General features: G+C 43.0%; 1 protein-coding gene across 1 annotated transcript; it reads right to left on the bottom strand.

Annotated features, from left to right (window-relative positions):
- Window positions 1-1,311: 1,311 nt before the first annotated feature.
- timp2 (Metalloproteinase inhibitor 2) lies at window positions 1,312-21,246 on the bottom strand. Its single transcript, NM_001141279.1, is given in 5 exon segments — window positions 1,312-1,836; window positions 2,015-2,139; window positions 2,828-2,936; window positions 3,043-3,143; window positions 20,872-21,246. Coding segments are annotated over 5 exon segments (663 nt in total). The 5' UTR covers window positions 21,002-21,246; the 3' UTR covers window positions 1,312-1,638.
- Window positions 21,247-21,475: the final 229 nt, after the last annotated feature.

The raw sequence follows: 21,475 nt of genomic DNA, 5'->3' as shown, positions 1-21,475 counted from the left end.
AGCCCGCTAAGCTAAAACCTTGGCAATAGCTTGGGGAGCTATTACAAGTTTTCAGTGGAGATTTTGGCATGCTACAATATGGGTCTGATCTGGTTTGTGAAGTAACTACATGTACTGTAAAGTGAACAGAAAACTGTGCCAAACATATTCCCTTTACCCCAATCACAATTCGAGAATATTCACACACAAAAAAAGTTTGTGTTTTTTTACAAAGAACACATGTAATTTGCAAAAAGGTATAACGAATCTCCCAATTTCTCTAATGAAATATGTTCTTACACAGAGGCATTACACCAAGAGACATACAAAACAACCAAAGCAAAATATTATAATTATACCAGAACTAAACAAATATAAAATACGTACATAACAAAAAACTGGAAGATTCATGACCTTGTTTTCAGACTGTACTGTGTGGCATGTGCAGTGTAGTTATATAAACATAGTGAACCAAAGCAGCCAGGTTTAGTCTCCGTTGCAGAGAAATCAACAAAGGGTTTTGTCCATAGTAAGACCTCAGATAAGCCAGTTAATATTATAATAGGAATGATGAAGCAGTTCTAGTTATACGACACAGTGACTTCAGACAGTGTGGCACCTTTTTTTTTAGACCACTCCTGTCTAGTACATTAAAATTAACAGAATATTTATCCCACCGAAGAATATACACCAAGAATAATATTATCAGACTTATAAAGCAAGGAAGAAAGAATCTGAGCAGTGGAGGCTGGTGGGAAGAGCTATAGGAGGACGGGCTCATTGTAATGGCTGGAATGGAATAAATGGAACGGTATCAAACCAGATGTTTGACTCGTTCAATTTATTCCATTTCAGCTATTATAATGAGTCCATCCTCCTATAGCTCCTCCCACTAGCCTCCACTGAATCTGAGTCATGTTTAATTTGGTCAATGACATTACAAAACTGAAGCCCTGGTTTAGACCCAAACTACTTCAGGGCTACGTTCAGTAGGCTAGTGTTGAATGTTGTAGGCAAAGGTTGAATGTTGCAGATAGAAATGCCATGAATAGAGCTTACATGATTCCTTCCTTTATGTCAGAAAAACATGTTTGTTCTTCATGTATATAACATACGACCTGAACGTTCTACAATATTGTGCCCAGCTGAACATGCCCCAGGCTTTAGGATGGTATTTTTTTAGGAATAATGTTCTATTTAGAAACACGACCACATCGGCCAACAACACTTTGATATCACCCTTTTGGGTTTCAATAACACCTTTGGTTCCAGTTTAAAAGCGAGCGACAAATGAACGGCACAAGATCAATTAATACTTGAAGCTCTATATTTGATTTGTAGTTTATTTTTATTGCACTTGTACAAGAAGTGACCAGTAAGCGCTTTTAGAGAGGTGGGGGGTCAGAAAGTGCTGTTTTCTCAAGATTGTTGCTCTCTTGCATACTGACTATTTCCTGCAACCTGTCACCTGACCTCTCTATGTGACATCACAACTGGACAAGTCAATATGGGTCTTGTAATTCATTGTTATTAACTACTTTACTGATTTATTTAATCATAATTATTTGGATTTGTAGCTTTGTGTACTTTTGTTTTCTCCATGTATTAATTGCAGACATCTTTAGTCACTCTGAACAGTGAGTGGATGACCTGTAGAGTTTAGGGGTCTTCAATATCCAGGAACTCTTTCTTGGGTGGGGCTATCCCCCTGTACCAGGCACAGGACCCATCGCTCCTATTGATACAGGCAAAGTGTTGGGCCTGGGGACCGCTGTGGCTCTTTTCCATCACCCAGTCCGTCCACAGACACTCCTCCGGGGCGCTGATCGTACAGGGGATGGAAGTGCAGCGGATGATCTGTGGATCGGAGCAGAAAGAGAGAAAGATCAAGAACACCGACTGATCATTACCCCAATTCTCTAGCATTTCCCAATGTGATCAGAGTACTCTTTAAGAAAATGTGCTGTGTAAATATTGAACAAAACTTGTGTACTGTAATATTCCTATAATTCCCATTAAACACCCCCACACACACCTTGCACTTGCAGCCACTCTCATAGCGTTGAGTCAAACTCTTCTTTTGTGTGGCACTCATGGCCTCCCAAGACTCAATAAAGTCACACAGTGTAACATGCATCGTTCCATCAGTCTCCAGCTTGCCTGCAGACAGAGAGGAGATAGTGAGTCTATGTCCCATAGAGAAAACATACTGATACAGACAGGAACACTGGAACTCTTCGAGTGGGTAACACTTTATAATAACTTGAATAAGCATTCATAAACTATTTATAACTAGTGTACATAAATACTTAAAATCAATTAGTATTTTAATATGTATAAACATTTATAAGAATTATAAAATGGTTAATTCATAAGCATGTATAACATTTGTCATGATTAATTTAGAAATCTGCAGTTCAAACAATAACAAAGCAGACGCCCTGCCATGGTTTTGGTGAAAAGCTGAGGGATGGGGCTGAAGAAATGTAACCCCTCTCAAATTCATAGACAGAGCTATGGATGCAAACACTGACCACGCATGTGATTCAAATTAAAACAAGCTTGTATTTTGGGTTCTGATGGGGTACAACAGTTGAACTAAGGACATTACTAATTTACAAGCTATATTCTTCAAGAATCAATGGGTATACATCATTAATTTAAAAACACAAACATTTATTTAAAAAAGTTATTATGAATTGAAACCTGAAGTTGTACCAAAAATGTATTGTTCTAAAGCACTTGTTTTCTCCTACAGCATGCAGTCAGTGGTCATAATGCTGTAAGCATTTCTTGGTAGTTGAACCAGTGCTGGCAATAGATCTTGGTAACATAGTGAGAACCGCACCTGTGAAGAGATACTCCTTGTTGCCGTTGGTTTCCAGAGTAACGCCACAAACGGCTGAGGAGGGTGCAGTGAAGATGGCGTCGATATCCCGGTCAGGACCTTTGAACATCTATCCAATCACAAGGAAAGGAAGAGAAGGATCTATCAAACATGTCCATATGCAGGTCTGAATGTCACTGACTGCAGAAACCACTTAATAAAAAGGCTGATCATACCTTGATCTGTTTGATGTCGTACTTGATCCTCTTGATGGTGTTACCATAGACGTCATTACCAGCCTCAACCACTTTCTTTCCAACCACCTTTGCCCTGATCACTAGAAGAGTGAAAGAGAGGGAGACATGGTTTAACTCTACTGAAATAATCTATTTCCGTTTTACTGGTCAGTCAGACACTGACGGTTTAAGGGTGTTATGGGATCTAAGAGAACAACAGTAAAATGCTTTATAGACCCACGTTTCTACCGTCTGTTCAGACTGTGCATAAGTTTAGACTGTTTGGGTGCAACATTTTGGCTAGGTTTGCTCCAAAACAGATGAAAGTCAATTTTTCCTCCTGGTCCTAGATTCCTCGCTCTGGTCGTTTGCTTCTCCTTTAATTCAACACGCCTGGTTTAACTATACTGCCCTGTCTTTAATTCAACACGCCTGGTTTAACTATACTGCCCTGTCTTTAATTCAACACGCCTGGTTTAACTATGCTGCCCTGTCTTTAATTCAACACGCCTGGTTTAACTATGCTGCCCTGTCTTTAATTCAACACGCCTGGTTTAACTATGCTGCCCTGTCTTTAATTCAACACGCCTGGTTTAACTATGCTGCCCTGTCTTTAATTCAACACGCCTGGTTTAACTATGCTGCCCTGCTTTTAATTCAACACGCCTGGTTTAACTATGCTGCCCTGCTTTTAATTCAACACGCCTGGTTTAACTATGCTGCCCTGTCTTTAATTCAACACGCCTGGTTTAACTATGCTGCCCTGCTTTTAATTCAACACGCCTGGTTTAACTATGCTGCCCTGCTTTTAATTCAACACGCCTGGTTTAACTATGCTGCCCTGCTTTTAATTCAACACGCCTGGTTTAACTATGCTGCCCTGCCTTTAATTCAACACGCCTGGTTTAACTATGCTGCCCTGCTTTTAATTCAACACGCCTGGTTTAACTATGCTGCCCTGCCTATAATTCAACACGCCTGGTTTAACTATGCTGCCCTGCCTTTAATTCAACACGCCTGGTTTAACTATGCTGCCCTGCCTTTAATTCAACACGCCTGGTTTAACTATGCTGCCCTGCCTTTAATTCAACACGCCTGGTTTAACTATGCTGCCCTGCCTTTAATTCAACACGCCTGGTTTAACTATGCTGCCCTGCCTTTAATTCAACACGCCTGGTTTAACTATGCTGCCCTGCCTTTAATTCAACACGCCTGGTTTAACTATGCTGCCCTGTCTGGTCTGCAGATGTTCAGGTGCCAACCAGGTGCTGGTAGGAAGACTGAGGCACATGAGCGTTTCATCAGCTGTAATCTGAGAGAGGAATGTGCCTGGCCTGCTCTGAGGAAGCTAGTCAGCAATCTTTTGGAAAATTTAACCAGAATGCACGCATGTGCACAGGAAATCAGTCACACACTAGACGTTGTCACACACTGTTGGGCCCAGGCCCCTCCTCCCGAGCCCTCCGCCCATCAGTCTGGGTAGAAGGTGCTGACAGCGACACAAACCACCCTCTCTTTTCTTCTTTCTCCTCATTTCAGTCTGATTCAGGAGATTTTTAAAGGATTTGTTGTTGGACAAGTAGGGAAGAAATAGGCAGAAAGGTTGGAGTGGAAAAACATGGTCCTTGCCAAACAGATGAACTTCCTCTGTAACGATGTTAAGTTCCCTCTATTCCACAGCTGTCTATCATCATTAGGACCAGTACACCACATAGATGTACTTGTGTTGCTTTATCACTGGAATTGCAGTTTGTTTTTGTTTTGCAGGCATCCTGATCTAATGAAATTACAGTAGACTGGGTTTTTACTAACAGCTTTACCAGCTACTTAAAGGGGACATTACACTCCATTGTCAGAGTTTGTCAGAGGTTTACAGACCTCAAGATGGCTCCACATCCCCTGCCATCGGTTGTGCAGAGCCAACTATGCCTCAACCAAAAATGAATTAAAAAGATACGCACCACAAATACGGAAATTATATGGTGCTCATCTTTCCGTTCATTAGGGATTGTGGCATGTAGCTGTATCTACACAATACATAGCCTGGGATGTGTATTTATGGATCTACACAATACATAGCCTGGGATGTGTATTTATGGATCTACACAATACATAGCCTGGGATGTGTATTTATGGATCTACACAATACATAGCCTGGGATGTGTATTTATGGATCTACACAATACATAGCCTGGGATGTGTATTTATGGATCTACACAATACATAGCCTGGGATGTGTATTTATGGATCTACACAATACATAGCCTGGGATGTGTATTTATGGATCTACACAATACATAGCCTGGGATGTGTATTTATGGATCTAAACAATATATAGCCTGGGATGTGTATTTATGGATCTACACAATACATAGCTTGGGATGTGTATTTATGGATCTACACAATATATAGCCTGGGAGGTGGACTTTCCTAAACACAAGATTACTTTTGAGATAAAAAATAAATACATCTGACAAACTTTGACTTTAGAGTGTAATATCCCTTTAATATGAACATCTCTTCTATTGGTTTCTAAAACCATAAGTGTACCACTGCCTAGCAACAAACAAAGGGCAGTGTGGAAAATGCTGCTATGAATGAAAGATGAGGTTCACCTCAGTGCAGTCCAGCCCTAGCTGCCTTCAGCTGTGAATCAGACTGGAGACTAATGTTAAACAGATGTTTACTTTGAGTTCAGTCGTCCAATTTCCCAAGGTGGCGACCGCAGGTACGGCTAAGACCAGTCTTTTAGGGAATTTATACTTTGTCTAAGAAGTACGAAGCATGTGCCTTAATTGGATTACAATACGGACCGAGAATAACATTTCCTTTTAAGGTTTTACAGAGTCAAACTGTTGACAGGGAGAACGGAGAGGGAGGGACAAAAGAGAAAGAGAGAGAGAGAATACTAGGAGATAGGATGGTGAGAGTGATGGAGGAATGTAGAATATCTCCAGGCAGGGAAACAGAGTTAAGGAGTGGCAGGAATAGCAATCATGCTGCAGTTGTGGAATCATCCTCATCACCATTTCATGTGTTTAGAAAGAGACAGGCCAGCAATACCAATACCATATGTTAGCACTGACATTCAGAGAGAGACAGGAGAGAGACAGGGGAAGAGAGAGACAGGGGAAGAGAGAGAGAGAGACAGGGGAAGAGAGAGAGAGACAGGGAGAGAGAGAGAGAGAGACAGGGGGAGAGAGAGAGACGGGAAGAGAGAGAGACGGGAAGAGAGAGAAAGACAGGGGGAGAGAGAGAAAGACAGGGGGAGAGAGAGAGACAGGGGAGAGAGAGAGAGACAGGGGAGAGAGAGAGAGACAGGGGAGGAGAGAGACAGGGGAAGAGAGAGACAGGGGAAGAGGGAGACAGGGGAAGAGAGAGACAGGGGAGAGAGAGACAGGGCGAGAGAGAGACAGGGCGAGAGAGGGACAGGGCGAGAGAGAGAGAGCACGCGAGAGAGACGTCAACAGGATAGACAGAGAAGGAGAAGAGTCAACTAGCCAGGAAAAAGCACTAAACTCTACCCAGGCTGCATGGTTTGCTGTGTGCATCAGAACAGCTCTGAGAGGGCAGCCCTTGCAGTCATACAGATTCTAACCACTGGGCACACACTGTTAAAATCAACGTGGTTTCCACATCCCTTCAATGAAATTACATTGAACCAACGTGGAATAGGGATTGAATTCACTTCTGGGCCCAGTGGGTAAGGTCTACACACAGTCTCACTATAGTCTACACACAGTGGTGGAAAAAGTACCAAATTGTCATACTTGAGTAAAAGTAAAGATACCTTAAAAGAAAATGACTCAAGTAAAAGTGAAAGTCACCAAGTAAAACACTACTTGAGTAAAAAGTACATTATTTTCTTTAGGAATGTAGTGAAGTAAAAGTAAAAGTAGTCAAAAATATAAATAGTAAAGTAAAGTACAGACAACAAAGAAAACTACATAAGTATTACTTTAAAGTATTGTTACTTATGTACTTTACACAACTGTCTGCACAGAGTCTCACTATAGTCTACAAACAGTCTCAGATGGAACAGAGCACCTTTTCTGAGGCCACACACACACACGACACCAAACATGCCCAGGGGACCCCACAGTACTGCACTGAGTGATCCTTTCAGAATGATCGACTCACGCACACACACTCCCTCTTTCCCTCTGTGTTCCACACTCTGCCATTCTGAAACACACCGTTGCTAGTGTTACAGCCCCATGGACAACCAGTGTAGGGACAGCCTCCTGCTCCTCCAGGTCCATGGGGATTGGTGGTCATCCCCTTGACCGGAGTGTACAGAAAGAATCCTCACTGGCTGAGCAGGAATCAGACACCGGACACTTCTGCTTCCCTCCTATGGTAAAGTAAGTCAGGTGGAATGTTCCAAAGACACCAAGCAAGGATATATTGACTGACTGGACTGTGGAGTGACACAGTTGTGCTGCGTCACTTGGATTGGTGGACAATGCTGTCGGTCTGAAATGTACTGTGAAACTAGTCTGCTCTTGGAAATGAGAGCTGGGTTCTGTGTACATGGCTAATACAGTACTCTCTTCATGTAATATCATTTTCTCAATTTGGTATTTCCTTTTGAAAATACACTAACATGATTGGATTGTGACATGTAATCTCCCTCTCCATTGAACCTGAGCAGATCATGAGTCCTACCATTTCCAAACTCCAACTTCTAACACCATCCGATTTTCCAATCACCAAACCTACGAAGAATTAACTGAGAAAGTCCAGAAACAAACTAACACATTTAATCTTCCTCAGCTTTAAATCCAAATGGTTTAACCTCTAGCTGCCACATTTATGTCTAACAGCGGGGATAAAAGCGCACTTCCTGTCTGAATGACCGGATGGTTACCAGTAGCCATCCATCACATTCATTACACTATAGAGCTGCTGGAACAGTGGGGCTGCTATTGCAAGTCTTACAGTGGTTTTATGTGTGGTTTTATTGGTTGACACACTACATCAGTGTAATTGGATGGGAGATGTGATGCATGTTACACAGTCTGCTCTCATTGGCCCTGTGCCATAACAACAGTGTACACTGTGTAGTCAACAAACACCACGCTCTGCCTGGCCCCCAAGGTGAGCCGAAATGAGGTACCATTATCAAACTACTGAGCCAAGCTCAACTGACCGGACTACACATCTATCATAGTGGCTGGAACCGTGCTGGAAAGGAGGGGGGATACAGGCAGCACAGTATGGATGGACACTGAAAAGGGCACTCAAAAAATATGACTTAAACAAGTCCTTGATAAAGCCTGTTGACAGATGTTCAAAGAGGGTAGATTTACCAGGAAGTGGCTCATCATAAAACAACTCCTTCTTGTTCACTCTGACTGCCCCCCCCTAAACTGAATTAAAGGGTAACACTTTACAATAAGGTTACGGGTTTATAAAGGATTTATAATCAAATTAATTATTGACAGTCAATTAAACATTTTACAAGTAGTTAAAAAGTTAGAACTCATTGATTAAAATGGTGAGACAATCATTCAAAACAAGGAACACAAAGGGAGCACTCAATTATGGCTCTGGAAAAATCTGACATCTGTTTTAAGATTCCAATTACCTATCAGTGTTACATTGTAAAACAGCATTTCCAAAAAACCTTCCATTTCAAGTTCATTTCTAATCTATGGGAAGGCTAAATGACTCATCCTAGTAACTTTCCCAGACTACTACGCAACTCCACCGTGCAGAGGTGAAACCTGGGAGAGTCCACTGAATGATGATTATGACTAACATGGAGTGTGTGGTGTGTGTCCAATTCTAACCCGAGTTGCACATAAGTTGATTTGTTCTCGGTCTCAAGATAAAAATCATTGTAGGAAATGACAATGTTAACTGGAAACAGTTGACCATAGATAAAATCATTATAGGAAATGACAATGTTACCTGAAAACAGTTGACCATAGATAAAATCATTATAGGAAATTACAATGTTTACTGGAAACAAGATGGCCAAAGGCTGTGAAAAAGACAAGAAGAATTATCTGGCAGGCTGGCACAAGATCAGGAGAGGTTGCGGAACAGAGTGTACTTTCTAATTGTCCTCTTTCACAAACAACAAACACACTAGTTGGGATAGTTGCTTGGTCATCAACAAACCTTTTCTAACAATATGCAGATGGGAAAAATGTCCATGCATGTCATTTAATTGTAGAGGAGAAGGGTTCTGGTTCAGCCAGTCCTGCTGCATGTTTTCCTTCTGAACACAGTGGTCAGTCAGTGGCCGACAATTCCTGCCCTCTATTCCTGCCCTCTAAAGACTAACAAGACAGGCACTGGAGTGGGATCCACAGGGTTGGACATCGAGGAAGACATTGAGAAGAACCAATGAAGAAGGGATGAAGAGGGTAGGAACTAGGATTCACCTGGAATGAAGTTAAGAAAACTGCTCTGAACTGGGTTTGCTGGAGATACACTGTTGAGGCTCTTTGCTCCTCTAGGAGCTAAAATGATTAAGTCAAATCAAAAGAAAGACAGTAAATTACCATTTAGCAGATGCTTTTATCCAATCTAGTCCTCATTCCATATACAGTATACCATTTAGCAGATGCTTTTATCTAAAGCGATTCAGTCATGTACCCATACATTTATTACGTATGGGTGGTTCTGGTAATCGAACTCACTATCCTGATGTTGCCATGCTCTACCAACTGAGCTTGCCCCCTCCGCAGCAATGCCAAATTCATCAATCCACTCAAACCAAACAATTAGCTCTCACATCAAGTGTTCGCCATTGTGTCCCTCAATCATTTTGGAGAATCTACTAGGAATGAAATCTCTTAGCTTCAAATGGTTGTCCATAAACTCAACAGGAACTGTCCTCAGGGAATTGTGTGTTGCATGTCATCACACCTCTTCACTAACTGAAACAGCAATCTGTTTCTTGGTACATTTCTCTGAAACGTCAAGAATAGCTGCTCATGTTGTAGTGCTGCCAAAGACCCTCAACCGTCCTGTCTTACCATACTGCACAGGACAGACTGCATCAGTCCTCAACCGTCCTGTCTTACCATACTGCACAGGACAGACTGCATCAGTCCTCAACCGTCCTGTCTTACCATACTGCACAGGACAGACTGCATCAGTGCTCAACCGTCCTGTCTTACCATACTGCACAGGACAGACTGCATCAGTGCTTGAAGTAGAATGAAAAAGGTGCCGGTCCGCTTTAATTTCACAATGCCGGTATTCATGTTTTACAGGGACTAACCTAGAGGTGTCGATAGTCAAGCAGTTAAATTATGGTAAAGTGCTGGTAAGCCTGTTGAACACTGGCCCAATTCAAGCACTCGTCTGCGTTAGCTATCCACTCAGGACTTCAAAAGCATGGAAATATCATCTCACTTAGTAGAATGAACAACCGTTAGCCAACCTGTCCGCGTGATAAACAAACAGCCCAGCCAAACCCTGAGTACATAAGGAGCTGTTGTGATGTCAAAGCTGGCGCAGATTTTGCTTTGGACAGAAAAGGATGTGGTTATAATGGTATCGTCTGTTGACACAGCTTGCAGCAGGGCCTGTCTTCAGAGCAGAAACCAGTCAGCCTACTTTTTTCAGATCCCAAAAGGTTTGCATTCCTTTTCCTCAAATCTCTCCATAAGTACACACACCTCCAACTAGAAGCAATACGAGGCAGCGGACTGCTTGGTCAAATGCATGACTGGCATAACATCTGACCGTCGAGCGGCATTGAAGGGCTCCGTAACCGGTCAGCCCTGACGGGACGATTTCAATTGATGCGGATGGAAATGGATTTGCTTCTGTTCAATCCCTTCTCATGATTGAATAAACTGTCTGGAGATGCCAATTAGAAGAAGACTTCCAGTATATTCAGTACATGGCGTTGTTATCGCAGTGGTCCACAAGGAGTGAAGAGGATATCAAGTTCATACGTTTCAGTACATGTCAGACAGACAATGAAATACTCCCCCCCTGGAATTGACTGTACACCTCTGCCTAAAGACAAAAGAAGGAACCAAGTGGCCTTGGTGGTCTAGCTTGATGTGCTACCACCTACAGAACATACACGTACCAGTGTCAGCATGGGTTCAAATGTCACCTGCTGCCTGTGACATTAGTGATGGGCGGGGTCCATACAGTTACATATCGGGATACTATTTTTTATGATATATCTTATCGTTTTGACTATATCGCAATATTATTTTTGCGCTAGTTGGCTGTACTTGCACCAAAACACCAGTGTTTTCAGCACTTTTATTTCCATGACTGATCAAACCTCGTTTTCTCATGGCTCTCCCTTGTCCCTCTGCAGAAGACAAATGGGGAGCAATATTTTTGGAGCATCAAAACACAATAAAATCACAGTATCGAATTGCAATACATACAGAATTGTGAAAATCGCAAAACATCTCGTATCGGCACCTAAGTATGGTGATAATATTGTATCACGAGGTCTCTGGCAATTCCCAGCCCTGTGCAACACACTCGCTTCCTGTCTTTCCTACTCTCTGTCCTCTGTCCAGTGGAAGACAAATACTGAAACTCCTTTAAAGAAAGTGACCGAAGGCGCCGTCCCTCCTCTTGCCTGCCACCCCACCGCACCAACCTACAATGGACCACACAGAAACTAGGTTGACAGTGTCATTCATGCCAGTCACCTTTACTGAGAGGGCAGGAGGTCCCAAATTGAACCTCTTGCGTTAAGAAATGCGATGTATCCTGAAAATAGGGAACAGCACCAAACTAGTACACCAGGCCAAATGAGGTCACCTCTAAAGCAGGCCAAGGATTTATTTCATCAGAATGGTTTGTGTATAAAAATACGCCTTCAACATAGCTTAGCCCGTTAATGGCATCGGGAAAATTACAAAGAATATTGTCTGATTTTCAGTGGTGAAAATCGACCAAGGAATTTACAGAGATTAAAAATCCTTCCAGAGGTTATGGGTTTACACAGCTGGATTTTAAAAGGCAGTGTGTGCCAGGGACTTTCTCAACAGGTTCAGATGCTTGGTCATGCTCTTCATTGGCCCTCTATTTCCTAATTTCCATCAGACGGGATGACAATGCCATTGCAATGTGACCACGTTGCCAACTTCAAGGCATCGTTGTGCAAAAGAAAAGCAAACAGTGTCCAGTGTTCACATACTAGAAACTGTTGACAGTAAAATTACCCATTCTGACCATGGTTTGTGCATTTCACAGCATAGTTGGGGTCAATTCCGTTTCAATCCAGTCAATTCAGGAAGTAAACTAAAAGCACCAATCTTCCTCAAATTGGAATTTCAGTTTACTTTCTGAATTGACTGAATGGAAATTAGATTGACTCCAACCCTGATTCACAGCCTTTTAGTGTCAATGAAATGAAAGTGCAATGAAAAGACCGTTCTGCTTTTGACCTTTAACCTAAACCTAGGCTTTATTCTGCTGCACTAATCTCATGAACAGGATTGTGTTTCTACATCAAACAAGCAAAAGGACAACATAGGAATAAAGTGGAATCATATTACACAGGTTCTACGCCCCTCGCATGTTTTAATTGTTTTTTTTATTTAACCTTAATTTAACTAGGCAAGTCAGTTAAGAACAAATTCTTATTTACAACGACGGCCTACCCTGGCTTAACCCAGACGATGCTGGGCCAATTGTGTGCCGCCCTATGGGACTCCCAGTCACGACTGGATGTGATCCCACCTGGATTTGAACCAGAGACTGGTTGCCTCTTGCACTGAGATGCAGTGCCTTAGAACGCTGCGCCACTCGGGAGCCCAGGGGCTACAGTCCATTACGGATTACAAAGGAAGACCCGGGAGTGATCTGCTCAACTATGCCTCTCTACCAGACTAACTCAACGCATTTAACGCACGCTTCGACAATAACCATGCCATGCCATGCGTGAGGCCCCAGAGGACTGGGGGATCTCGCTCTCCGAGGTCGACTTGAATAAGGTCTCTAATCAGCTCCACACTCGCAAGGCATTTAAGAATTTAAAATGGTCCACACACACACACACAGTCATGAAGAAGGAGTGACAGGGCCTCTTCCACCTCAGGAGGTTGAAAAAGTTTGGTATGGGCCCTCAAATCCTCAAAGAATTATCCAGCGGCACCATCGAGAGCATCTTGACTGGCTGCATCACTGCTTGGTATGTATGGCACAGGACTCTACAAACTCACACCGACACTCCAACACACACATAACATGCACACATATTTATAGTGACTACACACACACACACACACACACACACACACACACACACACACACACACACACACACACACACACACACACACACACACACACACACACACACACACACACACACATTCTTAATTTATGCTGCTGCTACTCTGTTTCTCATACATCCTGATGCCTAGTGACGTGACCCCTATACATATCTACCTCTATCACTCCAGTATCCCTGCACATTGGAAATATGGTATTGGAACGGACTCTGTATATACTGTACTGCAGCTTCTTACTTTCTCATGTTCATCTTATTTCTTGTGTGTTTTTTTTCTACCTTATGTTATTTTTAGTACTTCATTGATACTGAATATTGCATTGTTGGGTTTAGAGCTCGCAAGAAAGGCATTTCACTGTCCTTGTGCACATGCCATTAAAACGTGAAACTCTACGAACTCTGGTGCCATTGCAACCTATAGCAGAGAAACTGTGGAATAAGTAAACTGCTGTATATATACACACCACAGGCTGAGCCAGCTCACAACCACGAAGAAAGTCCCTGAAAAAACAGTATTTAAACATCAAGACAAGCCGGTCACTGTTCAGAGATTCTCGTTAGCATAAGTTAGTTATGTAAAGACAAGTAACCCAAACAGGCAGTGGTCTGTACCTGGTCAAATCAGAAGAGAAAGAGGCCCAGAAACAGATCCTCGTTGGTTTCCAAAGGTTTGGCCTAATATGACTAAATCAAATACAATTTTATCAAATACAATTTTATTGGTCGCAGACACATGTTTAGCAGATGTTATTGCGGGTTACTGAAATGTTTGTGTTCCCAGCTCCAACAGGGCAGTAGTATCTAACAATACACAACAATACACACATCTAAAAGTCAAATAAATATTAGGATGAGCAATGTTGGAGTGGAATTGACTAAAATACAGTATAACTAGTGGGATTCCCTGGTTCTTTAAAGTACATATACAGTCATCAGCCTTCAGGCTGGACGTGGACGCTGTAGTACATTCTTAGAAATAGAAACGTGCTATCTAGAACCTAAAAGGGTTCTTCGGCTGTCCCCATAGGAGAACCCTTTGAAGAACCTTTTTGGGTTCCAAATAGAACCCTTTCCACAGAGAGTTTTACATGGAACCCCAAAGGGTTCAACCTGGAACCAAAAAGGTTTCTCCTATGGGGACAACTGAAGAAACCTTTTGGAATCCTTTTCTCTAAGAGTGCACTGGGTCGTGTTCACAAGTCATGAAACTGAAGAAAACTTTCCGAAACGGGGAGGTAGGCCTACTACCTACACTTGTCAAATAAGAAACACTCATTTTTTCACTTTTTCCATTGCACAACGTTTTGCTACAGTGGCCTAATGAACGTGAGCAACCCTGCCTGGACCTCACACCAAAGCCCATGTTTCCCAGATACCATTTGCCACACAGGCTAGCAGTAGTAACTATACAGTAGTAATAGTGGCTGCAGTAGAAGGCATCTATCATCTGTAGTTGTTGTTCTGGTGGTTTAGGCTTGACCAGGGCAGAACCCATCCAGGGTTCTAGATTTCTTAATTCCACCCTTTTACCTTTAGATCTGTGTGTATTGTTGTGAATTGTTAGATATTACTGCACTGTTGGAGCTAGGAACACAAGCATTTCGCTACACCCACAATAACATCTGCTAAATATGTGTATACGACCAATAAAATGTGATTTGATATAGAAGAAGGTCCCAGAAAAACAGTTCTCAGTCACAACACAGTGGATTGTGCTACTCGACTCCCAACATCTTGCCTGTTCATGGTACACTTTGATGACCAATACAAGGATCTGGCCAGAGAACCACCCATAGTAGAGCTCACAACAAACACTATTTACCCACAATGCATTACACAAGCTTTTTTTTTATTCGTATCTGCCTGTATGGATGTTAACATAACAGCACAACAGCATGACAGCACCTTTGAAAGGACAGATGACTTTAAATGGATACATTTCTAGCATATTTTGACCTTGTCAAATCCACTATGAGCCAGACATAGGTCAGTCACATTCCACAGAATTAACAACTATCCTGTGTTTATTTCACAAGGACATGAAGGAAGAAGATGCTAGAATATTCTTAGTTGGTTATGTTTGAGAATATCTCCCTTCATGTGACCCCAAGGGGATTTAAATGATCTGGAGAAGAAAATAGGTCTGAGTGTCTGGTACAGTAGCTGCTGCTATAAGACTACTCTATAGAGGACACAGTGTCTGGTACAGTAGCTGCTGCTATAAGACTACTCTATAGAGGGCACAGTGTCTGGTACAGTAGCTGCTGCTATAAGACTACTCTATAGAGGGCACAGTGTCTGGTACAGTAGCTGATGCTATAAGACTACTCTATAGAGGACACAGTGTCTGGTACAGTAGCTGCTGCTATAAGACTACTCTATAGAGGGCACAGTGTCTGGTACAGTAGCTGCTGCTATAAGACTACTCTATAGAGGGCACAGTGTCTGGTACAGTAGCTGCTGCTATAAGACTACTCTATAGAGGGCACAGTGTCTGGTACAGTAGCTGATGCTATAAGACTACTCTATAGAGGGCACAGTGTCTGGTACAGTAGCTGCTGCTATAAGACTACTCTATAGAGGACACAGTGTCTGGTACAGTAGCTGCTGCTATAAGACTACTCTATAGAGGGCACAGTGTCTGGTACAGTAGCTGCTGCTATAAGACTACTCTATAGAGGACACAGTGTCTGGTACAGTAGCTGCTGCTATAAGACTACTCTATAGAGGGCACAGTGTCTGGTACAGTAGCTGCTGCTATAAGACTACTCTATAGAGGGCACAGTGTCTGGTACAGTAGCTGCTGCTATAAGACTACTCTATAGAGGGCACAGTGTCTGGTACAGTAGCTGCTGCTATAAGACTACTCTATAGAGGGCACAGTGTCTGGTACAGTAGCTGCTGCTATAAGACTACTCTATAGAGGGCACAGTGTCTGGTACAGTAGCTGCTGCTATAAGACTACTCTATAGAGGGCACAGTGTCTGGTACAGTAGCTGATGCTATAAGACTACTCTATAGAGGGCACAGTGTCTGGTACAGTAGCTGCTGCTATAAGACTACTCTATAGAGGGCACAGTGTCTGGTACAGTAGCTGCTGCTATAAGACTACTCTATAGAGGGCACAGTGTCTGGTACAGTAGCTGCTGCTATAAGACTACTCTATAGAGGGCACAGTGTCTGGTACAGTAGCTGCTGCTATAAGACTACTCTATAGAGGGCACAGTGTCTGGTACAGTAGCTGCTGCTATAAGACTACTCTATAGAGGACACAGTGTCTGGTACAGTAGCTGCTGCTATAAGACTACTCTATAGAGGGCACAGTGTCTGGTACAGTAGCTGCTGCTATAAGACTACTCTATAGAGGGCACAGTGTCTGGTACAGTAGCTGATGCTATAAGACTACTCTATAGAGGGCACAGTGTCTGGTACAGTAGCTGCTGCTATAAGACTACTCTATAGAGGGCACAGTGTCTGGTACAGTAGCTGCTGCTATAAGACTACTCTATAGAGGGCACAGTGTCTGGTACAGTAGCTGATGCTATAAGACTACTCTATAGAGGGCACAGTGTCTGGTACAGTAGCTGCTGCTATAAGACTACTCTATAGAGGGCACAGTGTCTGGTACAGTAGCTGCTGCTATAAGACTACTCTATAGAGGGCACAGTGTCTGGTACAGTAGCTGCTGCTATAAGACTACTCTATAGAGGGCACAGTGTCTGGTACAGTAGCTGCTGCTATAAGACTACTCTATAGAGGGCACAGTGTCTGGTACAGTAGCTGCTGCTATAAGACTACTCTATAGAGGGCACAGTGTCTGGTACAGTAGCTGCTGCTATAAGACTACTCTATAGAGGGCACAGTGTCTGGTACAGTAGCTGATGCTATAAGACTACTCTATAGAGGGCACAATGTCTGGTACAGTAGCTGCTGCTATAAGACTACTCTATAGAGGGCACAGTGTCTGGTACAGTAGCTGCTGCTATAAGACTACTCTATAGAGGGCACAGTGTCTGGTACAGTAGCTGCTGCTATAAGACTACTCTATAGAGGGCACAGTGTCTGGTACAGTAGCTGCTGCTATAAGACTACTCTATAGAGGGCACAGTGTCTGGTACAGTAGCTGCTGCTATAAGACTACTCTATAGAGGGCACAGTGTCTGGTACAGTAGCTGCTGCTATAAGACTACTCTATAGAGGACACAGTGTCTGGTACAGTAGCTGCTGCTATAAGACTACTCTATAGAGGGCACAGTGTCTGGTACAGTAGCTGCTGCTATAAGACTACTCTATAGAGGACACAGTGTCTGGTACAGTAGCTGATGCTATAAGACTACTCTATAGAGGGCACAGTGTCTGGTACAGTAGCTGCTGCTATAAGACTACTCTATAGAGGGCACAGTGTCTGGTACAGTAGCTGCTGCTATAAGACTACTCTATAGAGGGCACAGTGTCTGGTACAGTAGCTGCTGCTATAAGACTACTCTATAGAGGGCACAGTGTCTGGTACAGTAGCTGCTACGATAAGACTACTCTATAGAGGGCACAGTGTCTGGTACAGTAGCTGCTGCTATAAGACTACTCTATAGAGGGCACAGTGTCTGGTACAGTAGCTGCTGCTATAAGACTACTCTATAGAGGGCACAGTGTCTGGTACAGTAGCTGCTGCTATAAGACTACTCTATAGAGGGCACAGTGTCTGGTACAGTAGCTGATGCTATAAGACTACTCTATAGAGGACACAGTGTCTGGTACAGTAGCTGCTGCTATAAGACTACTCTATAGAGGGCACAGTGTCTGGTACAGTAGCTGCTGCTATAAGACTACTCTATAGAGGGCACAGTGTCTGGTACAGTAGCTGCTGCTATAAGACTACTCTATAGAGGGCACAGTGTCTGGTACAGTAGCTGCTGCTATAAGACTACTCTATAGAGGGCACAGTGTCTGGTACAGTAGCTGCTGCTATAAGACTACTCTATAGAGGGCACAGTGTCTGGTACAGTAGCTGCTGCTATAAGACTACTCTATAGAGGGCACAGTGTCTGGTACAGTAGCTGATGCTATAAGACTACTCTATAGAGGGCACAGTGTCTGGTACAGTAGCTGCTGCTATAAGACTACTCTATAGAGGACACAGTGTCTGGTACAGTAGCTGCTGCTATAAGACTACTCTATAGAGGGCACAGTGTCTGGTACAGTAGCTGCTGCTATAAGACTACTCTATAGAGGGCACAGTGTCTGGTACAGTAGCTGATGCTATAAGACTACTCTATAGAGGGCACAGTGTCTGGTACAGTAGCTGCTGCTATAAGACTACTCTATAGAGGGCACAGTGTCTGGTACAGTAGCTGCTGCTATAAGACTACTCTATAGAGGGCACAGTGTCTGGTACAGTAGCTGCTGCTATAAGACTACTCTATAGAGGGCACAGTGTCTGGTACAGTAGCTGCTGCTATAAGACTACTCTATAGAGGGCACAGTGTCTGGTACAGTAGCTGCTGCTATAAGACTACTCTATAGAGGGCACAGTGTCTGGTACAGTAGCTGCTGCTATAAGACTACTCTATAGAGGGCACAGTGTCTGGTACAGTAGCTGCTGCTATAAGACTACTCTATAGAGGGCACAGTGTCTGGTACAGTAGCTGCTGCTATAAGACTACTCTATAGAGGGCACAGTGTCTGGTACAGTAGCTGCTGCTATAAGACTACTCTATAGAGGGCACAGTGTCTGGTACAGTAGCTGCTGCTATAAGACTACTCTATAGAGGGCACAGTGTCTGGTACAGTAGCTGCTGCTATAAGACTACTCTATAGAGGACACAGTGTCTGGTACAGTAGCTGCTGCTATAAGACTACTCTATAGAGGGCACAGTGTCTGGTACAGTAGCTGCTGCTATAAGACTACTCTATAGAGGACACAGTGTCTGGTACAGTAGCTGCTGCTATAAGACTACTCTATAGAGGGCACAGTGTCTGGTACAGTAGCTGCTGCTATAAGACTACTCTATAGAGGGCACAGTGTCTGGTACAGTAGCTGCTGCTATAAGACTACTCTATAGAGGGCACAGTGTCTGGTACAGTAGCTGCTGCTATAAGACTACTCTATAGAGGGCACAGTGTCTGGTACAGTAGCTGCTGCTATAAGACTACTCTATAGAGGGCACAGTGTCTGGTACAGTAGCTGCTGCTATAAGACTACTCTATAGAGGGCACAGTGTCTGGTACAGTAGCTGCTGCTATAAGACTACTCTATAGAGGACACAGTGTCTGGTACAGTAGCTGCTGCTATAAGACTACTCTATAGAGGGCACAGTGTCTGGTACAGTAGCTGCTGCTATAAGACTACTCTATAGAGGGCACAGTGTCTGGTACAGTAGCTGCTGCTATAAGACTACTCTATAGAGGACACAGTGTCTGGTACAGTAGCTGCTGCTATAAGACTACTCTATAGAGGGCACAGTGTCTGGTACAGTAGCTGCTGCTATAAGACTACTCTATAGAGGGCACAGTGTCTGGTACAGTAGCTGATGCTATAAGACTACTCTATAGAGGGCACAGTGTCTGGTACAGTAGCTGCTGCTATAAGACTACTCTATAGAGGGCACAGTGTCTGGTACAGTAGCTGCTGCTATAAGACTACTCTATAGAGGGCACAGTGTCTGGTACAGTAGCTGCTGCTATAAGACTACTCTATAGAGGGCACAGTGTCTGGTACAGTAGCTGCTGCTATAAGACTACTCTATAGAGGGCACAGTGTCTGGTACAGTAGCTGCTGCTATAAGACTACTCTATAGAGGGCACAGTGTCTGGTACAGTAGCTGCTGCTATAAGACTACTCTAGAGCATCAGTGTGACAGGAAAAAGAAAAAGAAGGGGGGGTTGATGGGTTCTGTCTGTAAAACGTAAAGTATGTGAAGTATTGGATAATTTCATGTTGAATTGAACATTTGTTTTGAAGCAACGTGCTGTGTGTGTGTATGTGTGCAGTGTGAGAGAGAGAAAAAGAGAGGTGTTCATTAGCAGCCTCTATTCCACCCATCACCATTCCCTCCTGTATTCCCAGTATGTTGCAAATAAAGCAGGCCATCCATCTTAAATGGTGAAACATATTAACTGTCAAAGATTAGTGATATAACCTACCACTATTATTTGATTTTCATAATAGTCTACACCAAGAAGTCTACACTACAACTGAGTGCCTTGGGCTAAATGTAGGAAAACATTATTTTTATATTTTGGTGTATATCATTTAGCTTTTGGACAAATAACAATGAATCTGAAGGCATACTGTAGGCCTATAGCAAAATAGAACAGTTGGTGTAGAAAACCTACAGGAGGGTAGCTATCCAGGAACAGGGTTTGAGAACCCTGGCTGTAGTCCGTTTTACTGTTGCCTACTTAATTATGTAAATAATTGTGTGAGAATACGTAAATATAGGCCTAATGATCATGGCATGAAAATTATACAAAGTTACAACGACCATAGACAATTCTGCATGATGCGCAAAAATGTGTAGTAGCCTATCTTGATACAGTGTAGTAGCATATCTATCAACATGTGAAGAGAAACAAATGTTGCCAAAATTGCTTACCGACATCTGCGTTGCAAAAAGCCTGTTGAGGATGCGCAGGGGAGCAACTGCAAGCTTCTGCGATGTCTTCGACCCGCCAGAGGAACAGAACGACCAGAGTAAAGAAACAACTGCTTACGGACCAAGTCATTTTGGAAACGAAATATTCTACTGTCGACTGTATGGAAAAATCTATCAATCTATCGCGTGGAGGGAAAATGTTTACCCCACGACAGCTAAAGAACAGAAACACAAATATATATTCAGTCCCAAGCTTTTCAGAAGGTCGTGAAGTCGATTGTTTCGCCAAATATCACAAAAGGATCGCACTATTGAAAGTGTGACATGTAAACTACACTAGAACATTGCTCTTTCCCTTCTAGACTGTTCCAGACTGACAGACACCTAGAAATGTGTTTTCCTTGCCTTTTATGGTGGGCTGTGAGCTCCTCCCCCAGTCAGGACCTAACCAGTGGCAGGCAGGCTGAGCATTCTATAAAACAGCAGATTCATGTTGAATGAGCTCTAGTAACAATGAGGTTGTTTTTCATCAATAGGCTAGGCTTATGTAATGTGTCTAAGAGTCTAGCCTACATTATGTATATCTTTATATGTAGGCTATGAA

Source organism: Salmo salar, chromosome ssa03, assembly GCF_905237065.1.
Source record: "Salmo salar chromosome ssa03, Ssal_v3.1, whole genome shotgun sequence".
NCBI lineage: Eukaryota > Metazoa > Chordata > Actinopteri > Salmoniformes > Salmonidae > Salmo > Salmo salar.
The sequence above is the reverse complement of the archived record's forward strand: the minus strand, read 5'-3'. Positions and strand labels throughout refer to the sequence as shown.